Source organism: Centropristis striata, chromosome 10, assembly GCF_030273125.1.
Source record: "Centropristis striata isolate RG_2023a ecotype Rhode Island chromosome 10, C.striata_1.0, whole genome shotgun sequence".
In the NCBI taxonomy this organism is placed as follows: domain Eukaryota; kingdom Metazoa; phylum Chordata; class Actinopteri; order Perciformes; family Serranidae; genus Centropristis; species Centropristis striata.
The window spans coordinates 1,843,941-1,866,558 of NC_081526.1; the positions used below are offsets into that span (position 1 = coordinate 1,843,941).

Here is a 22,618-nt window from a genome sequence, read left to right on the forward strand (position 1 = left end):
TTTTGGTCATTTTGTGTCTTTTTTAAAGTAATTTTGTGTCTTTTTTTGTAATTTTGTGTGTTTTCTAAATAAGTTTGTGTCTTTTTTCTGTCAGTCTGTGTACTTTTTGGTAATTCTGTGTCTTTTTTTGGTCATTTTGTGTCTTTTTTAGTCATTTTGTGTCTTTTTAAATCATTTTGTGTCTTTTAAAGTAATTTTGTGTCTTTTCTAAATAAGTTTGTGTCTTTTTTTAAAAAAAGTAATTTTGTGTCTTTTTTGGTAATTTTGTGTCTTTTCTAAATAATTTTGTGTCTTTTTTTCTGTCATTTTGTGTCTTTTTTAGTCATTTTGTGTCTTTTTAAATCATTTTGTGTCTTTTAAAGTCATTTTGTGTCTTTTCTAAATAAGTTTGTGTCTTTTTTTTAAAAAGTTATTTTGTGTCTTTTTTGGTAATTTTGTGTCTTTTTTGGTAATTTTGTGTCTTTTCTAAATAATTTTGTGTCTTTTTTTCTGTCATTTTGTGTCTTTTTGGTAATTTTGTGTCTTTTTTAAATAAGTGTCCGACTGTCCGTCTTTTGGTAATTCTGTGGATTTTTTTGGTAATTCTGTGTCGTTTTTCTGTCATTTTGTGTCTTTTTGGTAATTCGGTGTATTTTTGGGGTCATTTTGTGTCTTTTTTTAAGTAATATGAAAACATTTCCAAAGCTGAAATGATTATGAAACATTCCAGAGATGATCTGATCTGATCTCATCATCTCAGCTCATCTTCAGTTTGTGCTGCGACTCTTTGAAGCTCTTTAGTTCCAGTCGGATCATCAGGACAAATTAGCCTTCATTTGGTGTCTTTTTTAAATCATTTTGTGTCTTTTTTGGTCATTTTGTGTCTTTTTTCTGTCAGTCTGTGTATTTTTTGGTAATTCTGTGTCTTTTTTTGGTCATTTTGTGTCTTTTTTAGTCATTTTGTGTCTTTTTAAATCATTTTGTGTCTTTTAAAGTAATTTTGTGTCTTTTCTAAATAAGTTTGTGTCTTTTTTAAAAAAAAGTAATTTTGTGTCTTTTTTGGTAATTTTGTGTCTTTTCTAAATAATTTTGTGTCTTTTTTTCTGTCATTTTGTGTCTTTTTGGTAATTTTGTGTCTTTTTTAAATAAGTGTCCGACTGTCCGTCTTTTGGTAATTCTGTGTATTTTTTTGGTAATTCTGTGTCGTTTTTCTGTCATTTTGTGTCTTTTTGGTAATTCGGTGTATTTTTGGGGTCATTTTGTATCTTTTTTTAAGTAATATGAAAACATTTCCAAAGCTGAAATGATTATGAAACATTCCAGAGATGATCTGATCTGATCTCATCATCTCACCTCATCTTCAGTTTGTGCTGCGACTCTCTGAAGCTCTTTAGTTCCAGTCGGATCATCAGGACAAATTAGCCTTCATTTGGTGTCTTTTTTAAATCATTTTGTGTCTTTTTTGGTAATTTTGTGTGTTTTCTAAATAAGTTTGTGTCTTTTTTTGTCATTTTGTGTCTTTTTAAAACAATTTTGTGTATTTTTTAAGTAATTTTGTGTCTTTTTTGGTCATTTTGTGTCTTTTTTAGTCATTTTGTGTCTTTTTAAATCATTTTGTGTCTTTTAAAGTAATTTTGTGTCTTTTTAAATCATTTTGTGTCTTTTTTGGTAATTTTGTGTCTTTTCTAAATAAGTTTGTGTCTTTTTTAAAAAAAGTTATTTTGTGTCTTTTTTGGTAATTTTGTGTCTTTTTTGGTAATTTTGTGTCTTTTCTAAATAATTTTGTGTCTTTTTTTCTGTCATTTTGTGTCTTTTTGGTAATTTTGTGTCTTTTTTAAATAAGTGTCCGACTGTCCGTCTTTTGGTAATTCTGCGTATTTTTTTGGTAATTCTGTGTCGTTTTTCTGTCATTTTGTGTCTTTTTGGTAATTCGGTGTATTTTTGGGGTCATTTTGTGTCTTTTTTTAAGTAATATGAAAACATTTTCAAAGCTGAAATGATCAGGAAACATTCCAGAGATGATCTGATCTGATCTCATCATCTCACCTCATCTTCAGTTTGTGCTGCGACTCTTTGAAGCTCTTTAGTTCCAGTCGGATCATCAGGACAAATTAGCCTTCATTTGGTGTCTTTTTTAAATTATTTCGTGTCTTTTTTAAATCATTTTGTGTCTTTTTTGGTCATTTTGTGTCTTTTTTAAAGTAATTTTGTGTCTTTTTTGGTAATTTTGTGTGTTTTCTAAATAAGTTTGTGTCTTTTTTTGTCATTTTGTGTCTTTTTAAAACAATTTTGTGTATTTTTTAAGTAATTTTGTGTCATTGTTGGTCATTTTGTGTCTTTTTTCTGTCAGTCTGTGTACTTTTTGGTAATTCTGTGTCTTTTTTTGGTCATTTTGTGTCTTTTTTAGTCATTTTGTGTCTTTTTAAATCATTTTGTGTCTTTTAAAGTAATTTTGTGTCTTTTCTAAATAAGTTTGTGTCTTTTTTTTAAAAAGTAATTTTGTGTTTTTTTGGTAATTTTGTGTCTTTTTTGGTAATTTTGTGTCTTTTTTTCTGTCATTTTGTGTCTTTTTGGTAATTTTGTGTCTTTTTTAAATAAGTGTCCGACTGTCCGTCTTTTGGAAATTCTGTGTATTTTTTTGGTAATTCTGTGTCGTTTTTCTGTCATTTTGTGTCTTTTTGGTAATTCGGTGTATTTTTTGGGTCATTTTGTGTCTTTTTTTGTAATTTTGTGTCTTTTTTGTCTCATTTTGTGTCTTTTTTTAAGTAATATGAAAACATTTCCAAAGCTGAAATGATCAGGAAACATTCCAGAGATGATCTGATCTGATCTCATCATCTCAGCTCATCTTCAGTTTGTGCTGCGACTCTCTGAAGCTCTTTAGTTCCAGTCGGATCATCAGGACACATTATCCTTCATTTCATTCTGTGCTTCCTCTCTGATCCGTGTCTTTTCTCCTCCATCAGCGCTGAGACCTGCTCTTTTATCACCACGCACCGTTTGATCTCAGCTTCAGCTCTTTACAAACACAAACACACAAACAGAAAAGCAAGAGAAGTCTCATTGTTGTCACATTTTATTGTGCTGCCCATTTTCTACTGATATTTGTGTAATTATCGCTCCTTTTAATTTACTTGCTGTGCTCCTTTTATCATGGCAGCTCTTTGAATGGAGCAGAGAAAAGGCCGTGATGCTTTTCATGCTTCCTGTCGCTACAGACGCTCCGGCTGCATATTATTAATTATTCTTCTGCTGCTTATCAATAACCAGAACCAGCAGAACCAGACCAGAGCCGCTCTGTCCTCTTTCATCTCTGATCTGCCTCCACCGAGCATCAAAGGCAGACAAACGCTCTGCTGGCCCTCTGCTTCAGTTAACGCCACACCAGGAACCGTTTCCTCTAAACCAGGGGTCTCAAACTGGCGGCCCGCGGGCCAGTTGTGGCCCACGTGACGATATTTTGTGGCCCCCACCTTGATATGAAAGTTTAATGTGAGTTTTATATGAATGTTGTGTGTGGAAGGTCCCTTTAATTACTTTTTTGGTCATTTTTTGTCTTTTTTGGGTAATTTTGTGTATTTTTTGGTCATTTTGGGGTTATTTTGTGTCTTTTTAAAATTATTTTGTGTCTTTTTTGGGCATTTTGTGTCTTTTTAAGTAATTTTGTGTCTTCTTTGGGTCATTTTGTGTCTTTTTTGTTAATTCCTTGTCTTTTTTCTGTCATTTTGTGTCTTTTTAAAATAATTTTGTGTCTTTTTTTAAATTAATTTAGTGATTTTTCAGTCATTCTGTGTCTTTTTTGGTCATTTTGTGTCTTTTTAAAATATTTTTGTGTCCTTTATTGGTAATTTTGTCTATTTTTTGGTCATTTTGTGTCTTTTTTAAGCAATTTTGTGTCTTTTTAGGTCATTCTGTGTCTTTGTTGTTAATTCCTTGTCTTTTTTCTGTCATTTTGTGTCTTTTTTAAATAATTTTGTGTCTTTTTTTAAAAGTAATTTAGTGATTTTTCAGTCATTTTGTGTCTTTTTTGGTCATTTTGTGTCTTTAAGTAATTTATTTTTTTTCCTGTCATTTTGTGTCTTTTTTTAAGTAATTTTGTGTCATTTTTGTGTCATTTTGATACTGCCTCCAGTGGCCTCCAGGTAATTAGAGTTTGCTCTAAATCTTTACCTGGTTCTTTTATTGACAGTCAGTTATAAAGCGTGAGTCTCAAAAGTTCAACTTTCCAGGAACCAAGAAATTGGCTCGTTTTATTGCCTTGTGAGGATTAACTTTTGAATTAGAAAATATGGATTTAGCTCCAAAGGTCTGAAAATAACCAGAAACTTTCTCAAACTGTAAATGCACCTTCAACTTTTAAAGGTGCAATGAGCAGGATTTATCAGACTGAAGCCTGATTTACACCGGCCGCTGAACAGCTGCACCGCAGTCACTAAAGGAGGCTAAGCAAGCCAAGTTTTATCTCGTGTCTCAGCTGGAAAAATCAGAGTCCACTCATCTGGTCCAGATAGAGATACAAGCTGAAGAACATGAAAAGACAAGAGCATGTTGAAAAATACTCAAGTACCTCAAAATTGAACTTAAGTACAGTACTTAAGTTAATGTACTTAGTAACATTCTACCACTGCAGATCTCCTCATATCAGCTTTAAGGAGCTTTATAGTGACTTTCAGCTCTTTGTTGTCCAGCTCACAACTTTACTGTGTTGTTTCACTCACAGCACCAAACAATCAATCAATCAGACTTTTCTACAAGAGAGATGCAACATAAAGCACTTTACATAAAAAAGGAGAAAATAACAACAATAATAATAAAAATATAACGAAACATAGAAACAAGCAAACACCCTCCGCCCATCCCACCTTCAGCCCTCCATCCTAGTAAAAACAAAACACAAACTGAGGAAGCTCCATCGCAACATGGAGCAGTGAGGAAACACAGGAGGCAGCTTAGAAATTAATTAGATAAAAAATAAAGTAAGGTAAGATCAAATTAAATTAAAAAAAATACATATATATAAATATATATAATAATAAAAAATGAATAAATAAAAAAGTAAAAGTCAATAATCACAATGGAAAGTTAAAAAAAATAATTAAATTAAATTTAAAAAAGATAAATAAAAAAAGATAAAACAATAAATAAATAATTAAGAAATAGAGCATGATAAAATATGTATATATATATATTTATAAAAATAGACTAATAAATAGTAGCAAATAAATAAATAAAAGAGAAGATGTTATGAGCAGAAAAATCTCTAAACATGGTTCAGGTAAAAGCCAAATTAAGTCTTAAGTTTGCTCTTAAAAACAAAAAAAATCATATTCATATTTTTATTTGTATACATACATAATTTATTTTGTGCAGGCAGTACATTTTACACTTCATTTTTTTATTTTCTTTTTTATCCAATTTTTAATTTGTTTTATCTTATTGCATTTTACTGTTCTATTGTTTTCTACATCTCTTTGTATTGTGTTATCTATTTATTGTTTGTGCAGCATTTTGGAAACCTTGTGTTTGATCAAATTGTGCTCTAATATAAATAAAGTTGATTTGATCTAACTGGTGAAAATAATAAAACTAAAGAGTCAGATATTTCCCTTCAGGTGATCAGAAAAATAACTAAATACAGAAAACTTTGTTGCTCCAAATCTGTCTGATTGTGTAAATAAGCAACTGTCTGCTAACATGTTCATGATCAACCTAAAAGGCAACGATATGTTGATGTTGTGTTGCCCAAAAATAATGTATTGCAGATATTACATCACAATAATTGTATCATATAAGAAGAATGAATCGATGGTGTTGCCCACTCTCTCTGCAGCCTGCAGCGTTCACTACGTGCTCAAAAAGCAAAACATTTTCAAAATAATCCTTAAAAAATGGACTTGTTCCATTTTAAAAGAGTCTCTCACACACTGACTGAAGCTTGTAGCTCAGCAGAATAAACTAGTCAACAACATTTACTGCATCAGACACTGAAGGATGACTGAGAGGAATACACTCTATTCTACACAGTACACTGTAAAAAATAAAGGTCTAAAACCAGATCAAACAGTAAATCTGAGGGAAATGATCTTGCTGCATGGACAGATAATTTACCTTGACAAGATTTATTAAATTAAGATTATTAAATCTAGAAATAAGCATGTTGAACACTTAAAATAAGAAATTAACTCTTAAAACCAGATAAATTATCTAACACTTCTAAATCTAAAGTTTTTTTTTATCTTGGTAAGAACCAAATAATCATCAGGTCACTCTGCTCGGGCCAGTTCATCACTGCTGGCAGCTTTACTTTATCTGGTTTTAAGAGTTAATTTATTATTTTAAGTGTTCAACATGCTTATTTCTAGATTTAATAATCTTAATTTAATAAATCTTGTCAAGGTAAATTATCTGTCCATGCAGCGAGATCATTTCCCTCAGATTTACTGTTTGATCTGGTTTTAGACCTTTATTTTTTACAGTGTAATGTTTGTACCTGAATGTATTAAATTGTCTTTTATTATATGTGAACAGCTGTCAGAGTGGCTCCAGATAAATAAAGTTAACAGCTGATGAGTCAGACAGTCAGGAGCCTGAAATCACCATCACATCCATTCTGCTCCAACAACTAAAGCCTGATCCTGTCCAACACACATATTAAATATATATATAAATATAATATGTGTGTGTAGTGAAGTGAACAGGCAGTGTGTCAACAGCAGCTGATGTGAACAAACAGCAGCAGCTCTCAGGTTAAAGACTCACAGGAAACTCTTTATTTATTTACCTGGTGTTTGTTGTTGTGTAGCCTCCTGGTGGTCAGCTGACGCTAACACACAATGTACACACTGGAACAAAGGAGAGACATTTACTTTAAAAAAAGCTCGGCAAGTTTTTCCACACAGAAAGTGTTTGTAATCTTTCCTCAGGCTGTTTCTAAGTCATATTTATTTAATAGAACCACTTGTTTTTAAATGAAAATACACAAGTACACTGGTCATTTTGTTTCTTTTTTAAGTAATTTAGGCTTTTTTTCTGTCATTTTGTGTCTTTTTTTGTAATTTGTGTCTTTTTTGGTCATTTTGCATCTTTTTTTTTAGTAATTTTGTGTCTTTTTAAATAATTTTGTGTCTTTTTGAGTAGTTCTTTGTCTTTTTCGGGTCATTTTGTGTCTTTTTTTTAGTCATTTTGTGTCTTTTTAAAAATAATTTTAGGTCTTTTTTGGTAGGGGACACATAATAACAAACAATCACTAAGTAATGCATCACATGAAAAACTGATGTTTCAAATTAAAAGCACTGAATTCGTATCTCTTTGTAGAATTTATATAGATGATTGAAATAATAATTACAGGGCCAAAACATTTTTTTTTTTTCAGTGCAAGAAGGAAGCAGACACTGCACTGTAATTTAGAATAGAATAGAATAGAATATAATGCCTTTATTGTCACTATACGCATGAACAATGAGATTAAAAGCTGATTCCAAAAAGCAATGCAACAATAAATGAAATATATAAATAAAATATAAAAATATACAATATAAACATAGGCAAGTAAATGTAAAGGAAACTTAAACTCAAATTACCTGGGGGGCGCTGGAGGCAATATCAAAATGACCAAAAAAATTGACACAAAATTGCTTAAAAAAAGACACAAAATGACAGAAAAAAAACTAAATAATTTTAAAAAAGACACAAAAATGACCCCAAAAAGATACAAAATGACTAAATGAAAATACACAGAATTACTAAAAAACACACAAAACTATTTAAAAGACACAAAATTATTTAAAAGACACAAAATTATTCAAAAAGACACAAAATTACTAAAAAAGATGCAAAATGACAAAAAAAAAGACACAAAAAGACACAAAATGACCAAAAAAAACGAAATTACTTTATTACACAAAAATACTTTTTTTATCTTGGTAAGAACCAAATAATCATCAGGTCACTCTGCTCGGGCCAGTTCATCACTGCTGGCAGCTTTAATTTATCTGGTTTTAAGAGTTAATTTATTATTTTAAGTGTTCAACATGCTTATTTCTAGATTTAATAATCTTAATTTAATAAATCTTGTCAAGGTAAATTATCTGTCCATGCAGCAAGATCATTTCCCTCAGATTTACTGTTTGATCTGGTTTTAGACCTTTTTCACAGTGTAGATGCTGTGATTTATTCTTAAAAAGTGAAAATCACTTCCTGAACTTGCAGGCAAATGTACTTATTTGAAGCAAGAATGAATGTTTTCAGTGACATGAATCCTGTTTTTTCCTCTCAGTAGTCGTGTGTTTCCGTAGAGATCCAGATAGTTTCCTCCTCTTTAGTTAATGTTGGTCTATAGGCTCATCCCTCCATCAGCAGAAGAGGAGAGATGGAGGTGAAGCGAGTATCTACAGGACTCATGAGTAAACTGCCCTGCCTTCCTGCCTGTTGCCTAGCTACCGCCTCCATCCATCCTCATCACTTTATTCTATTTTCTGATTTTTTTTCCTCTTTTTGCGCAGCGAGAAGACTTGAATGGAGCTGATTACATCACACACATGTTACATACACCATGTTCTCCTCTTTCATCTTCTCTTCTTTTATTCTGCTCCTCCTGCTCCTCCTCCTCCTGCTCCTCCTCCTCCTGCTCCTCCTCCTCCTGCTCCTGCTCCTCCTGCTCCTCCTCCTCCTCCTCCTCCTCCTCCTGCTCCTCCTCCTCCTCCTCCTGCTCCCTCCTCCTCCTCCTCCTCCTCCTCCTCCTCCTCCTCCTCCTGCTCCTCCTCCTCCTCCTCCTGCTCCTCCTCCTCCTCCTCCTCCTCCTCCTCCTCCTTTCTATACGTTGTTTCAGCATTTTACATCACAATTCTTAGAAGTAGATGTTATTGTGACCAGGACCGCTTGTCCTTGTCTCTGGTATTTAGTTACTAGAGTAACTAAATACTAAAGTAACAAGATACCAAAGAAACAAAGTACCAGAGTAACTAAATACTAGAGGAACTAAATGCCAGAGTAACTAAATACCAAAGTAACAAAGTACCAGAGTAACTAAATACTAAAGTAACAAGATACCAAAGAAACAAAGTACCAGAGTAACTAAATACTAGAGGAACTAAATGCCAGAGTAACTAAATACCAGAGTAATGAGATACCAAAGTAACAAAGTACCAGAGTAACTAAAAACTAGAGTAACTAAATACCAAAGTAACAAAGTACCAGAGTAACTAAATACTAGAGTAACTAAATACCAGAGTAACTAAATACCAGAGTAATGAGATACCAAAGTAACAAAGTACCAGAGTAACTAAAAACTAGAGTAACTAAATACCAGAGTAACTAAATACTAGAGTAATTAAATACTTGAGTAACTAAATACTAGAGTAACTAAATACCAGAGTAACTAAATACTAGAGTAATTAAATACTTGAGTAACTAAATACTAGAGTAACTAAAAACTAGAGTAACTAAATACCAGAGTAACTAAATACTAGAGTAATTAAATACTTGAGTAACTAAATACCAGAGTAACTAAATACTAGAGTAACTAAATGCCAGAGTAACTATATACTAGAGTAACTAAATACTAGAGTAACTATATACTAGAGTAACTAAATATTAGAGTAACTAAATACTAGAGTAACTAAATACCAGAGTAACTAAATACTAGCGTAACTAAATACTAGAGTAACTAAATACTAGAGTAACAAGATACCAAAGTAACAAAGTACCAGAGTAACTAAATACTGGAGTAATTAAATACTAGAGTAACTAAATACTAGAGTAACTAAATACTAGAGTAACAAGATACCAAAGCAACTAGTTTTTTTTGTTTTTTCACAAATGATCAAAAAAGACACAAAATAACTAAAAAAGACACAACAACAGGCACAACATTACCAAAAAAGACACAAAATGACTTAAAAAGACACGAAAAGACATGAAAAGGATTCAAAAATTGACAAAATAGCCATATATATATATATAAGACTCCATAGAGTTAAGGCGTCATATTTTGACAGTCTTCCTGCAAATTCTGTGGTGGATTCTGCTAACACATCCATGTGCTTTTATTTTGAAAAGCTACATGTGTTTGCTTTTGCACCTGTAAATCTGTAGTTTTTCTGTCATTTTCTGACAGTGAGTGAGTATTTACCTTGGTACTTAGTTACTTTTTGGTAAGAAATCCTCTTTTTATTCCAAAACATCTGTTTGAGCCCCACCTGTGCATCAGAAACAAGTTATTTCTGAAAAGAATCCTGCATGGTGTTCTGTACATGAGGCCAATGATGTTAAAGTTACTCTGGTGAATATATTGAGACCAGTTTTTTCTCCACAGTGGAAAACAAAACCAGTCCACAGCAGCCGAGAGTCAGATTTTATAAGGATCCATGTGTCAGCTGAGAGCTGAGGAGCAACAAGGCTTCCTTCAAATACGTCTCAATCTAAATCATTCCAGCACATTCACTCTCTTTTATTACTCTTTTTATTATTTTATCATATCTGATCCTACAGACATCTGTGTCCCCGTCCCCTGTCCTCCTGTCGGCTTCTCTTTTCTTTGTGATTCAGCTGGTTTGTCCTTCGCAGTGCTGCAGAGAGAGAAAACTGCAAGAAACATGAAGCTACCAAGTATTTTCTTCTTCTATCTAGTAATAGTATCTTCATTATCTTGTTCTGAGTATAATTTACCTCCTGACCATAGCTTTATGTGCTTATTTAATTATTAGTATTATTATTATGTGCATATGTAATTATCTTATTGTGTAAAGACTTGTTTTTAGGATTGACATTGTGAGCTTTTTCATGCTTTTCAATCTATTCAACTGTTGAATATGGTGAGTTTTTACCTCAAATATTGGCTCCAGTTGAGAGTTTTAGTTGCATGTATTTCAAAAGCATTTTCTATCACCAAAACGTGCTCGTTTCAAGTATTTCTGGTTTATTTTAATGTTACAGTTGGGCTTTTCAAGCCATAATTTGCGTTCAGCATTTAAATGCAATATTTTGTCTCTAATGTTTTTTGTGTGGTTTTGGTCAATTTTCGCGTGTGTTTTTGTGTGTTTTTATGTGTGTTTTATATGTGTTTTTTTTGTCGTTTTTGTGTGTTTTATGTGTGTTTTTTGTGTGTTTTTGTGTGTTTTAATGTGTCTTTTATGTGTGTTTTTTGTAATTTTGTAGGTGGTTTAAGTAAAAAAAAATAGTTTTTGTGTGTTTTTTTTGTAATTTTTGTGTGTTTTTGTAATTTTTGTGTGTTTTTATGTGTAATTTTTGTCCATTTTTGCGTGTGTTTTTGTGTCTTTTTATGTAATTTTGTAGGTGGTTTAAGTAAAAAAAAAAGTATTGTTTTGTGTGTTTTTTTGTCGTTTTTGTGTGTTTTTATGTGTGTTTTTTTGTGTTTTTTGTGTCTTTTTTGTGTGTTTTTATGTGTAATTTTTGTCAATTTTTCTGTGTGTGTTTGTGTGCTTTTATGTGTGTTTTTGTGCTCAAAATAAGAATATTTGTATTTATTTTAAGACATCATTATTTTTCCAGTTCCTAGATATTTTTACTTATTTAAAGAATTCTTAAGCAGAACCATTAACTTCCTGCACTGTCAGATAATTTACCTTGTTTCCATCATGTATTTGTTTGATTCTATCTGTTTATTTCTTATTTCTGTGGTGTGGTTTTTGCAGTGCAGCAGCAGGAAGCAGCTCTGTGTTGACTATGTAAAGACGGAGGCAGAAACTCATCTGCTGCCACAGTTGTATATGGATTGTAAAATAAAAGTCTCTTTAAACATTCAGCATGCTGCAATAAATATATTTAGCAAGTCAAACAATGTTTGTGTGTTTTGTCAGGAGGAACGTGGTTCAGTTTGTCTTCAGACTCTCTGCAGGAAAAGAAGCTGTTGGCTGGAGAGAAACGAGGAAAACTGGAAAATCACAGTAAGTTTATGATAAAACTTTTATTATTCACATTTTTACTGCAGACATTGATCTTTCTTTACTGTCTACAACGACAACTGTCGCCATTTTCAAAACAAAAATTAAGACCAAACTCTTTTTGGATGCTTTCTGCAGTTAATGCACATTGTTTTTACGTTTTTGTTTTTTTTATTGTTTTTTTATTCTCTCATTTACTTTTAAACTGCCTCTTTGCTGTTGGCGTTCGATATATATATATATATATATATATATATATATATATATATATATATATGCAACATAAAACTTCAGCAGCATGGAGCTCTAAAGTTTTGGCTTTTCCAGAAGTTTCCATGTCCAATTTAGTGCATTAACTCTTTTTCAGCAATGGAAAAAAAAAAAAATAAACAGCTTGACCAAGTGTAGGTTTTTGCAATATTTTGTCTTTAATGTTTTATTGTGATTTTGATTGTCAATATTTGTGTGTTTTTTGTGTTTCCATGTGTGTTTTTGTGTGTGTGTGTTTTTTTTGTCAATTTGTGTGTATTTATTTGTGTTTTTTGTGTGTTTTTTGTCAATTTTTGTGTGTTTTTATGTGTGTTTTTGTTGGTTTTTGTCATTTTTTTGTGTGTAATACACTGTTAAATTGTGTTTTTATTTGTTTTTTGTCAATTTTTGTGTGTTTTTGTGTGTTTTTATGTGTGTTTTTTGTGTGATTTTTGTAAATTTTGTGTGTTTTTTGTGTGTTTTTATGTGATTTTTGCTGATTTTTGTCATTTTTTGTGTGTTTTTATGTGTGTTTTAATGTTTTTTTTTGTCATTTCTTTGTGTTATTGTGTGTGTTTTTGGTCATTTTTTGCGTGTTTTATGTGTTTTTAAGTGTGTTTTAAGTATGACAGAAAAATGGATATAATGATCTGCTGTAATAAAAAAAAGATATTCAAACATACAGCAGCATAAAATAACATGGGGAATGAACGAGGGTCATTTTTGACTCATGTTGTGTATTATAAGGTTTTATATGTTGTGTATTATAAGGTTTTATATGTTGTGTATTATAAGGTGTTTATATGTTGTGTATTATAAGGTTTTATATGTTGTATATTAGAAGGTGTTTATATGTTGTGTATTATAAGGTTTTATATGTTGTATATTAGAAGGTGTTTATATGTTGTGTATTATAAGGTTTTATATGTTGTGTATTATAAGGTTTTCTATGTTGTGTATTATAAGGTTTTATATGTTGTATATTAGAAGGTGTTTATATGTTGTGTATTGTAAGGTTTTATATGTTGTATATTAGAAGGTGTTTATATGTTGTGTATTATAAGGTTTTATATGTTGTATATTAGAAGGTGTTTATATGTTGTGTATTATAAGGTTTTATATGTTGTATATTAGAAGGTGTTTATATGTTGTGTATTATAAGGTTTTATATGTTGTATATTAGAAGGTGTTTATATGTTGTGTATTATAAGGTTTTATATGTTGTATATTAGAAGATGTTTATATGTTGTGTATTATAAGGTTTTATATGTTGTATATTAGAAGGTGTTTATATGTTGTGTATTATAAGGTTTTATATGTTGTGTATTATAAGGTTTTATATGTTGTGTATTATAATGTTTTTATATGTTGTATATTATAAGGTGTTTATATGTTGTGTATTGTAAGGTTTTATATGTTGTGTATTATAAGGTGTTTATATGTTGTGTATTATAAGGTGTTTATATGTTGTATATTAGAAGGTTTTATATGTTGTATATTAAAGGTTTTATAGAATAACTCTGAGTGTCAAACTGCAGCGTTTTGTTCTGATGTTGGACTTTTCAAGGCCGTCTGCAGACGCTGATTGCTGGATGGTTTATTCACTTTTATTCTGCTGCTGGAACCTTTTATAGGTGCAGAGAAAAGGCTCGCTGCACTAATCAAAGGTTAGCTGCCAATTTAAAAAGCTTCCATTAGCTGGTTTAAACAGAGGCTACGGCCCGTTAATGTCTTCTTTCTGCTGCTGCCGAGGAGAAACCAGAGGAGACGCACACTCAGAAACCACCTGACAGGAAATAAGGAATAAATAGCTAGAATCAGGAAATACAGGCTCCACACAAGAAATATTATCTGCCAGGGCAGTACGTTGAGTTTTTGGTAACACTTTACAATAGAGTTTTTTTCAAAATTAGCAGTTTGCATTCAGCATTTTTAATGCAATATTTTGTCTTTAATGTTTTTTGTGTGATTTTTGTAAATTTTCTGTTTTTTTTTTGTCATTTCTTTGTGTTTTTGTGTGTTTTTTGTCATTTTTTGTGTTTTTATGTGTGTTTTATGTGTGTTTTTGATAATTTTTTGTGTTTTTATGTGTGTTTTATGTCATTTTTTGTGTGATTTTATGTTTGTTTTTTGTGTGTTTTTTGTCATTTTTTGTGTTAATTATTAATTACATTATAATTAATAGTTTATTAATAGTTTTAATTGCACTTCTTATAACATTTTTAACACCATATTAAGTATGTTAATGGTTTTGAAATGATTCATAAACCTTTAAGAAATTGGTTGAAAACATTTAACGATCAAATACGTATAGCACTATGTAAATGGTGAATAAAATAAATACAAATATACTTATTTGAAGCAATTGTGGCTTGAAAAGTCAGACTGTAGTAACATTCAAATAAGGCAGAAATACTTGAAACGAGCACGTTTTGGTAGAAAATGCTTTTGAAATAACATTTAAACTCCATGCAACTAAAACTCTCAACTGGAGCCAATATTTGAGGTAAAAACTCACCATATTCAACAGTTGAATAGATTGAAAAGCATGAAAAAGCTCACAATGTCAATCCTAAAAACAAGTCTTTACACAATAAGATCATTAAATAAGCACATAATAATAATACTGATAATTAAATAAGCACATAAAGCTATGGCCAGTAGGTCAATTATACTCAAAACAATATAATTAAGATATATTTGATAGATATAAGAATAAAATACTTGGTGTGTTCATGTTTTTTGCAGTTTGGGATATTCTGACAGCATTCAGAGTTTCTGCAGCAGAATGAACTCAGCGGTTTTTATTCAAGGTCTCAGATTTGAAGAATGTGCTGAGGTGGCACAGGGTCAATCAACAGAGTTGGGTGTGTATTATTAAAATAAAGAGAAACTCACACACTCCCACACACACACACACTCAGCCCTGAAACTCTTCCTCCAGTAAAAGCCTCAGAAACACAAAGCAGAGAGAAATCTTTGACATCTGGAAATCACATTTTACCTTCAAACCACTTTAACTGCTTCACACTGAATATTCACTCATCTGAGGAAAGTGTTTCCACTCCACACACAACTCCAGAAATATGAAAACTGACTCCATCATTACTTATAATCATTAACCCTTAATAGGACACTCACTGAAATACTTGCAAATTCCAAATTTCAACCCTAGAGAATATTGGAGGATATTACATACAGCCAGAATGGGTAAAAAACATACGAAAATAATATTTTGAGGAAAAAGGTTTTGAGATTAAAGTGACAAATCTATGAGGAAAAAAAGGGCAGATTTATGAGATTTAGTGGTGAATCTGGGAGAAAAAAGATTTGCCACTTTAAATCTCTTAAATCTGCAACTTTTTTTCTCGTAACTTTTTCCTCTAAATATTACCTGAAGTTACCAAATATAGTTCTTTGCCCAATAAAGGGTTAATTTACAGCTCTCAGTTTAGTATAATTCACCTGGTTGTGAAGTTTTCTGAAATCTTCTAAGATCCTGATTTTTCAGCGAAATGTTTTTTTTTATTTCTTTTCTGTATTTTTTTTAATCATTCAAGAGCATTTATAATGAAAATTAAACTCTGTCATATAGAAAAAAATGCTGCAGAGCACTACTTACACTGCAAAAAACATGAACCTTCCAAGTATTTTCTTCTTATATCTAGTACTCTAAGTAGTATCTTAATTATATTGTTTTGAGCATAATTTACCCACTGACCATAGCTTTATATGCTTATTTAATTATTAGTAATATTATAATCTGCTTATCTAAATGTTTTTTTTATGTGTTTTCCATTGTTTTTGTGTGTTTTCATGTGTATATATATTTTTTTTTTTTAGTTTTTTATGTTTTTGTAATGTTTTGTGTTGTTTTTCCCAATCGTTTGTGTTTAATATTTTTGTGTGTGTGTTATTTGTGTTTTTTAATTTTTTTTTGTAATTTGTTTTGTGTTTTTCTGTGTGTGTTTTGTGTGTTTTTTGTTTGTTTTATGTTTTTGTAATTTTTTTGTATGTTTTTATAATGTTTTTGTGTTGATGTTTTTTTATGTATATTTTTTTATTTTTTTTTGTGTGTGCTTTTGTGTGTTTTTTGTTTTGATCCAGTACATCAAAATAAAAAATAATAATCAGGTCACATAGGTGAGGTTATGCTGAAAATAATAAAACCAACATGGCATGGTAAAAAATCTTTTAGTGGTTTATATAGAGACAGAATGAAAAGGAGTCAGAAACCAACAAAAAACTCCAAAGGGTTAAATAAATCTTACAAAAAAACATTAACTTTCTGCACTGGCAGATAATCTGACTTGTTTCCAGCATGTATTTTCTTAATTCTAGTGATTTATTTCTTATTTTTGCAGTGTGTTTCCACTAACCTGATGGCTGTGGAGGATGTGGAGCTGAACGGATCTTTGTGTCTTGTTTTCAGTTTGTGCAGCGGTTATTATAATATTCAGTGTGAGTTTGTTGTTCTTGACTCGGTGGTGGCCGAGGTCACGTCTCTGATGAATATCAAAGCGCTCCGACCACCATCTGCCCCGAGCAGCGCCCCGCTCTCCCACCGCCGTAAACAGCGCCTGAATGCATCGGAGGAAACTAATTTCATCAACATATTCAACAAACTGTGTTCTAGCTGCAAAGGTTAAACGTCCAGAGGAGAAAGAGGAGCAGATTTATATCTCTCCATTAAGGAAATGTCAAATATCTCTCAACATGCTGCAGCTCACAGAAAAAATCTACAGCATTCAATACATGTTTTATTTGACCATTTATAACATTTACAATCTAAAGCAGGGGTCTCCATATTTTGTGGCCCCCACCTTGATATGAAAGTTTAATGTGAGTTTTATATGAATGGCACTTGACCGTGTTGTGTGTGGAAGGTCCCTTTAATTACTTTTTTGTAATTTTGTGTTCTTTTTTGGTAATTTTGTGTCTATTTTTAAATAATTTTGTGTCTTTTTTTGGTTATTTTGTGTCTTTTTTAAGTAATTTAGTTTTTTTCTGTCATTTTGGTTATTTTTTTTAGTAATTTTGTGTCTTTTTAAAATAATTTTGTGTATTTTTTAAAATAATTTTGTGTCTTTTTTAATAATTTTGTGTCTTTTTTTGGTAATTTTGTGTCTTTCTTTGGTCATATTGTTTCTTTTTTAAGTAATTTAGTTTTTTTTCTGTCATTGTGTGTTTCTATTTGGTCATATGTGCCTTTTTTAAATAATTTTGTGTCTTTTTTGGTAATTCTGTCTATTTTTTTGGTCATTTTATGTCTTTTTTTGTAATTCTGCGTCATTTTTGGTCATTTTGTTTCTATTTTTATGGAAGTAAATCTGTGTCATTGGAGTTTGAAATAAAAAAGACGTTGAATTTCTAGCACTGAATATTTATGCATTGAAATTATGTATCTGAATGTTTTTCAACATTAAAAATTCAACCACAAAAATTTAAACTGCAAAAAATTTGAATTTTTTTGCAGTTGAACTTTTTGCGGTTGAATAAATTGAAATGATTAGAGAAAATGTATCAGTCCCATCATCCATATCTGTTTGCTGGAGGCTCTGTGAGTTATTTCTGTCTGTCCAGAGGAGAAGAGCTGTCCACCATGTTTCTGTAGTTCTTCATTATCTCACGACACCACACTGCAAAAACTGAAATATAAGTAAGACGAAATATCTCAGATCAAGGGGATAGACCTTATTTTATCAGTGCACTAACAGGTAAAATGTTCTTTATGCACATTATTACATAGTTTCTATTTTCTACACGTGTTTCATGAACATTAGTACTCAAGGTGACTCTGAGCATGTTGTTAACATTTATACCAGCTGTTACTGTACACACACACACACACACACACACACACACACACACACACACACACACACACACACACACACACACACAGTGTTTTTCTCCTATAAAGGTTGATAAACTGCTAATGAGCAATTATGTTTTATATAAAATGATGCTTTGTTTATTCTGGCTTCATATGGTGCAAAGGGTCATGACTTTGTCTCACACACACACACACACACATACACACACACACACACACACACACACACACACACACACATGCACACATGTGTTGGCAAGTTACATTACACATCAGGAAACCCCCCCTGAGGTGTGCCATCTCATTTTCACACATGCACAGACACACACACACACAGACACACACACACACACACACACACACAGTCCACCTGCACACTGTATGTGCGGATGTGATACCTGTGAGAATGTGTCACCACACTCTGTTCCCATCGGGGGATGGATCAGTGGTTTTTAGAGTGTGTGTGTGTGTGTGTGTCTGTCTGTGTGTGTGTCTGTCTGTCTGTGTCTGTGTGTGTGTGTTATAGTGTGTGTGCCTGTGTGTGTGGTGGTGGTGAAGGGAATATATCTGTACCTGCCTACTTCTGTTTTGTGCTTGTTACAAAAATGTGTGTGTGTGTGTGTGTGTGTGTGTGTGTGTGTGTGTGTGTGTGTGTGTGTGTGTGTAAAGGGGAGGGGGGGCTAGGACAGGTGCTTTAAGAGAACCCCTTTGACTCATCGTCTCCTCACTAATTAAGTTTAGGCTCTTTATGTGCATATGTATGTGTGTGTGTGTGTGTGTGTGTATGTGTGTGTGTGTGTGTGTGTGTGTGTGTGTGTGTGTGTGTGTGTGTGTGTTTTATCTATCCATGGGAAAGCTTTGCCTTTACCGCTCCCTCACCCTTCGATTATCTGTTTTCGTACTCGTCTAAAGCTCGTTTAGTACCTCAGGGCTCTCGTCTGAGCTCCTTAAAGTTTTCATTTGCTGCTGTTTTAAAAATCTCAAAATTCAATAAATCTTGACATTTGGCAATTTTCTCTTCTCACATACTGCAGTTTCATTATGTGCAATAATCTGTTTTCTTCCAGAGTTTTTGTAGACTCAACTCTGAAACTTTTTACAACAGAAGAGCAATCTCCAATAAAACTAAAAAAGTTGTTTTTTAGTGATAATAAAACATTTCAAGTTACGTCTGTCTGCAGAAAAACAAAGTATTAAAGTGAAACAAATTCAGGGTATGATATGTCCATTACTAGGGCTGGGTATCAGTGCTTGATACCTTTAAGATATAGGCGAATATAATAATAATTATAATTTAAAATCACCATTTACAACAAGGGAATCATACAATGAAAATTAAAGGAAATTAAGAGAAGGCCAATTGATAAAAGTGAGTCTTTAGAAGAGATTTAAATGTATAATGATTTAAATATAAGTTAGTACCAAGCAGTATTAATACTTCTCCAGTCAAACGTTACCTGCATTTGACCCTTTTTGAACCCAGAACTAGAAATCAATTAATATTTTTTGTGGTTTTGCTTACAGCCACTCACCACAAGTGCAGCAGCTACAACCTTTAGTTCTGATAATACTGTAAAATGTATTTGTGTAAAAATAATTAGAATGGGGAAGAGTGAAGGAATGACTGAACGACAAAAAAAGACACAAAAAGACCAAAAAAAAGACACAAAATGACTAAAAATAGACACAAAAAGACCAAAAAAAAGACACAAAATGACTAGAAATAGACACAAAATGACCAAAAAAGACAAAAAAAAAAACACAGAAGACACAAAATGACAATAAAAGACACAAAAAGACACAAATGACCAAAAAAAAAAGACACGAAATAACTAAAAAAAGGCACAAAATGACCAAAAAAGACACAAAATGACAAAAAAAGACACAAAAAAGACACAAATGACCAAAAAAATGACACAAAATGACTACAATAAGACACAAAATGACCAAAAAAGGAAAAAAAAATAAATGAGAAGACAAAATGACCGAAAAAAACCCAACAGATGACACAAAATGACAAAAAAAGACACAAAATGACAAAAAAAGACACAAATGACAAAAAAAGACACAAAATGAGAAGACAAAATGACCAAAAAAACCAACAGAAGACACAAAATGACAAAAATGACTCAAATAAGACACAAAATGACAAAAAAAGACACAAAAAAGACACAAATTACCAAAAAAGACACAAAACACATGAAATGAATAAAAAATGGACAAAATAGCCCTCTAAGACTCCCTAGAGTCTTCCTCATAGTGATTTAGTGAAATAAAGTGTGATTCTTTATGTTCCTCATATCAGAGAGAAAACCCTGCTGGAGCCGTCTGATTAATAAGTCAAACACTGAAACTAAACGTGATGTTTAAAGGTCGAGCCTCCTGCTGTGTATTCATGTTGCTGTTACATGTTGTGTTGTGTCAACCTGCAGTCATCTCAGCAGCCTGTTACACCTCCAGCTGCTAACACGGCTAATAACCATCAGGAGGAATTATCAGCCTCATCTTTCTCTGGGAAGTCTGAAATGCTGAAAAATCATTTTTAATTACACTGCAGAAAACATGAAGCTCATCAAGTCCTACAACTTGAAGAGTTGCAGGACAAATTATATATCAAAACGTGCGGTTTGATCGGGATCGGTGTGCTATTACTTTTCTCTACAGAATACAAATTTTTCGCGACGTAAGTAGCAAAAAATTGCCCAAAATTTTGCATTGAAGTGAATGGGACGGCTGGAAAAAAATGAGGGAAAAAGAACAATAATTGGAGATTTTTAAACGTCTACTTCTCCGGTATAATTTCACCTAGAGACTCCATTTAAACTTTAAACAGTAGACACAAGTCTTGTGTATCGGTGTATTAATCCACGTTTCGATAGGTCATATAGTTTTTTATCAATCCCTGTTCAATGACCATGATCATTTTTGGAGAAATTCTGAGATTATAATGGGTGTGTATTGCACGGAATGTTCCTGTCACAGTGTGTGACATCATCACCAGAGTGTAGAGGAGAGGTAAAACTGTCAAAAAATAAATTTGAAAACTGCGCTCCAGGCCGCAAATTCCACTCTACAGAAATAATTTATACATAGAAACGTAGGAAAATTAGTCTTCTCCCTCACAATCCTCTGGTAAAGCTGTCAGAGTTATAGTCTTGGGCGTAGGACGCACAGATGATCCACCAACACCACCAACAGCCTCATTGGGTCCCATATTAAAAACACAGGAAGATTTCGGAAAAAGGGAGATTTAACTGTTTTTTTAGATCGCTCTAACAAAGCTATTTTTTCATTTTTCTTTAAAAAAAACATATGTAGAGGTTCAGGAAGAACTCAGGATGCTCAAAGTGAAGTCGGATCAATGATAGGTATTATGTTTTTGCCAAAAATGCTTTCTGTTCGAGGCCAGAAATTTCACTCTGTCCACCTCTGGCTGCTTTCACTCTGCCAGAAGATTCCACAGCTGTTGATTCCGTTGATTGCTCTGCTCTGATTGGTCGACCCCAACGCTTTGATGCTTTGATGTGATTACAGTTAAAGATACACGCACACACACACACACACACTGGTCATTTAATGTAATAACAGTTAAAGATACACGCACACACATATGCGCGCGTAAGCGCGCACACTCCTCCAGATACAAATGTTTCACACACACACACACACATTTTGAGGTTAAAGGTCATAGGTTGCTGTATAAATAAATACTTGTAAAGGAATGCTTGTTGTAGGTGTGTTCCTTGTATCATTATATAGTATCATAACATTACTAGTATTAATTGTTTGAAATCTCTGAAGAATCTCATCATAGTGTACACACACCGGCAGTAGCCCCCGTGGCCCTTTCACTATTTCCCCAGAGGAAATTTTCTAGTTTAATTATTTAATTATCTTATTGTTTAAAGAATTGTTTTTAGGATTGACATTGTGATCTTTTTCATGCTTTTCAATCTATTCAACTGTTGAATATGGTGAGTTTTACCTGAAATATTGGCTCCAGTTGAGAGTTTTAGTTGCATGTAGGTTGAATACTATTTTTATTAATTATTGCTGGCCTATTTTAATTGCTCAAAATAAGTATATTTGGATTTTTTTCCAACACATCATTGGTTTTTCCAGTGCTGAGATATTTTTACTTATTTAAATAATTTACTTACTGTACTGGCAGATATTTGACTTGTCTCCAGCATGTATTTGCTTAATTTTAGTTATTTATTTCTCGTTTTTTGTCAGTTTTTTTTGCAGTGTTGCTGCTGCTACATTTTGGGAGATTTCCACCAGATACAGACTGATATAAATATCTAAAACAGAGGTGCTTCAGTCTCATGGTGCATCCACCAGCTGGGAAGATGGTCTTTAGCCTGCGTGGGCGTTGTTGGCTGGAATGAAAGAAGAGAGAGGATTATTTTAAGGATGATGCTGCTGTTGGTGAGATTTTATTTCTATTGTCACACACTATTACAGTCAGTTGTGTTCTTAATGTTGCAGATTGGCTGTCTGTTTATTTCAAACCTGCTCGTGTGAAATGAGATTTGTCAAAGTCCGTTTTGATTTGCTGTTCAATTTATCACAAAGGTTTCTCTTCTCTGGCGCTCAGTCTCGTTGTGTTTTCTTTAATCAAACAGCTGATTTAAGAGTCACATCCATCAAC

At 32.3% G+C, this 22,618-nt stretch overlaps 1 protein-coding gene across 1 annotated transcript in view; it reads left to right on the top strand.

Moving 5' to 3' along the window:
- The window catches only part of pou1f1 (POU class 1 homeobox 1), a 63,952-nt gene that overhangs the window by 14,745 nt on the left and 26,589 nt on the right, over window positions 1–22,618 (top strand). Inside the window, exon 2 of the mRNA XM_059343208.1 lies at window positions 16,561–16,697. Coding sequence (XP_059199191.1) covers window positions 16,561–16,697 — 137 coding nt within the window. The remainder of the gene's footprint in view (window positions 1–16,560; window positions 16,698–22,618) is intronic.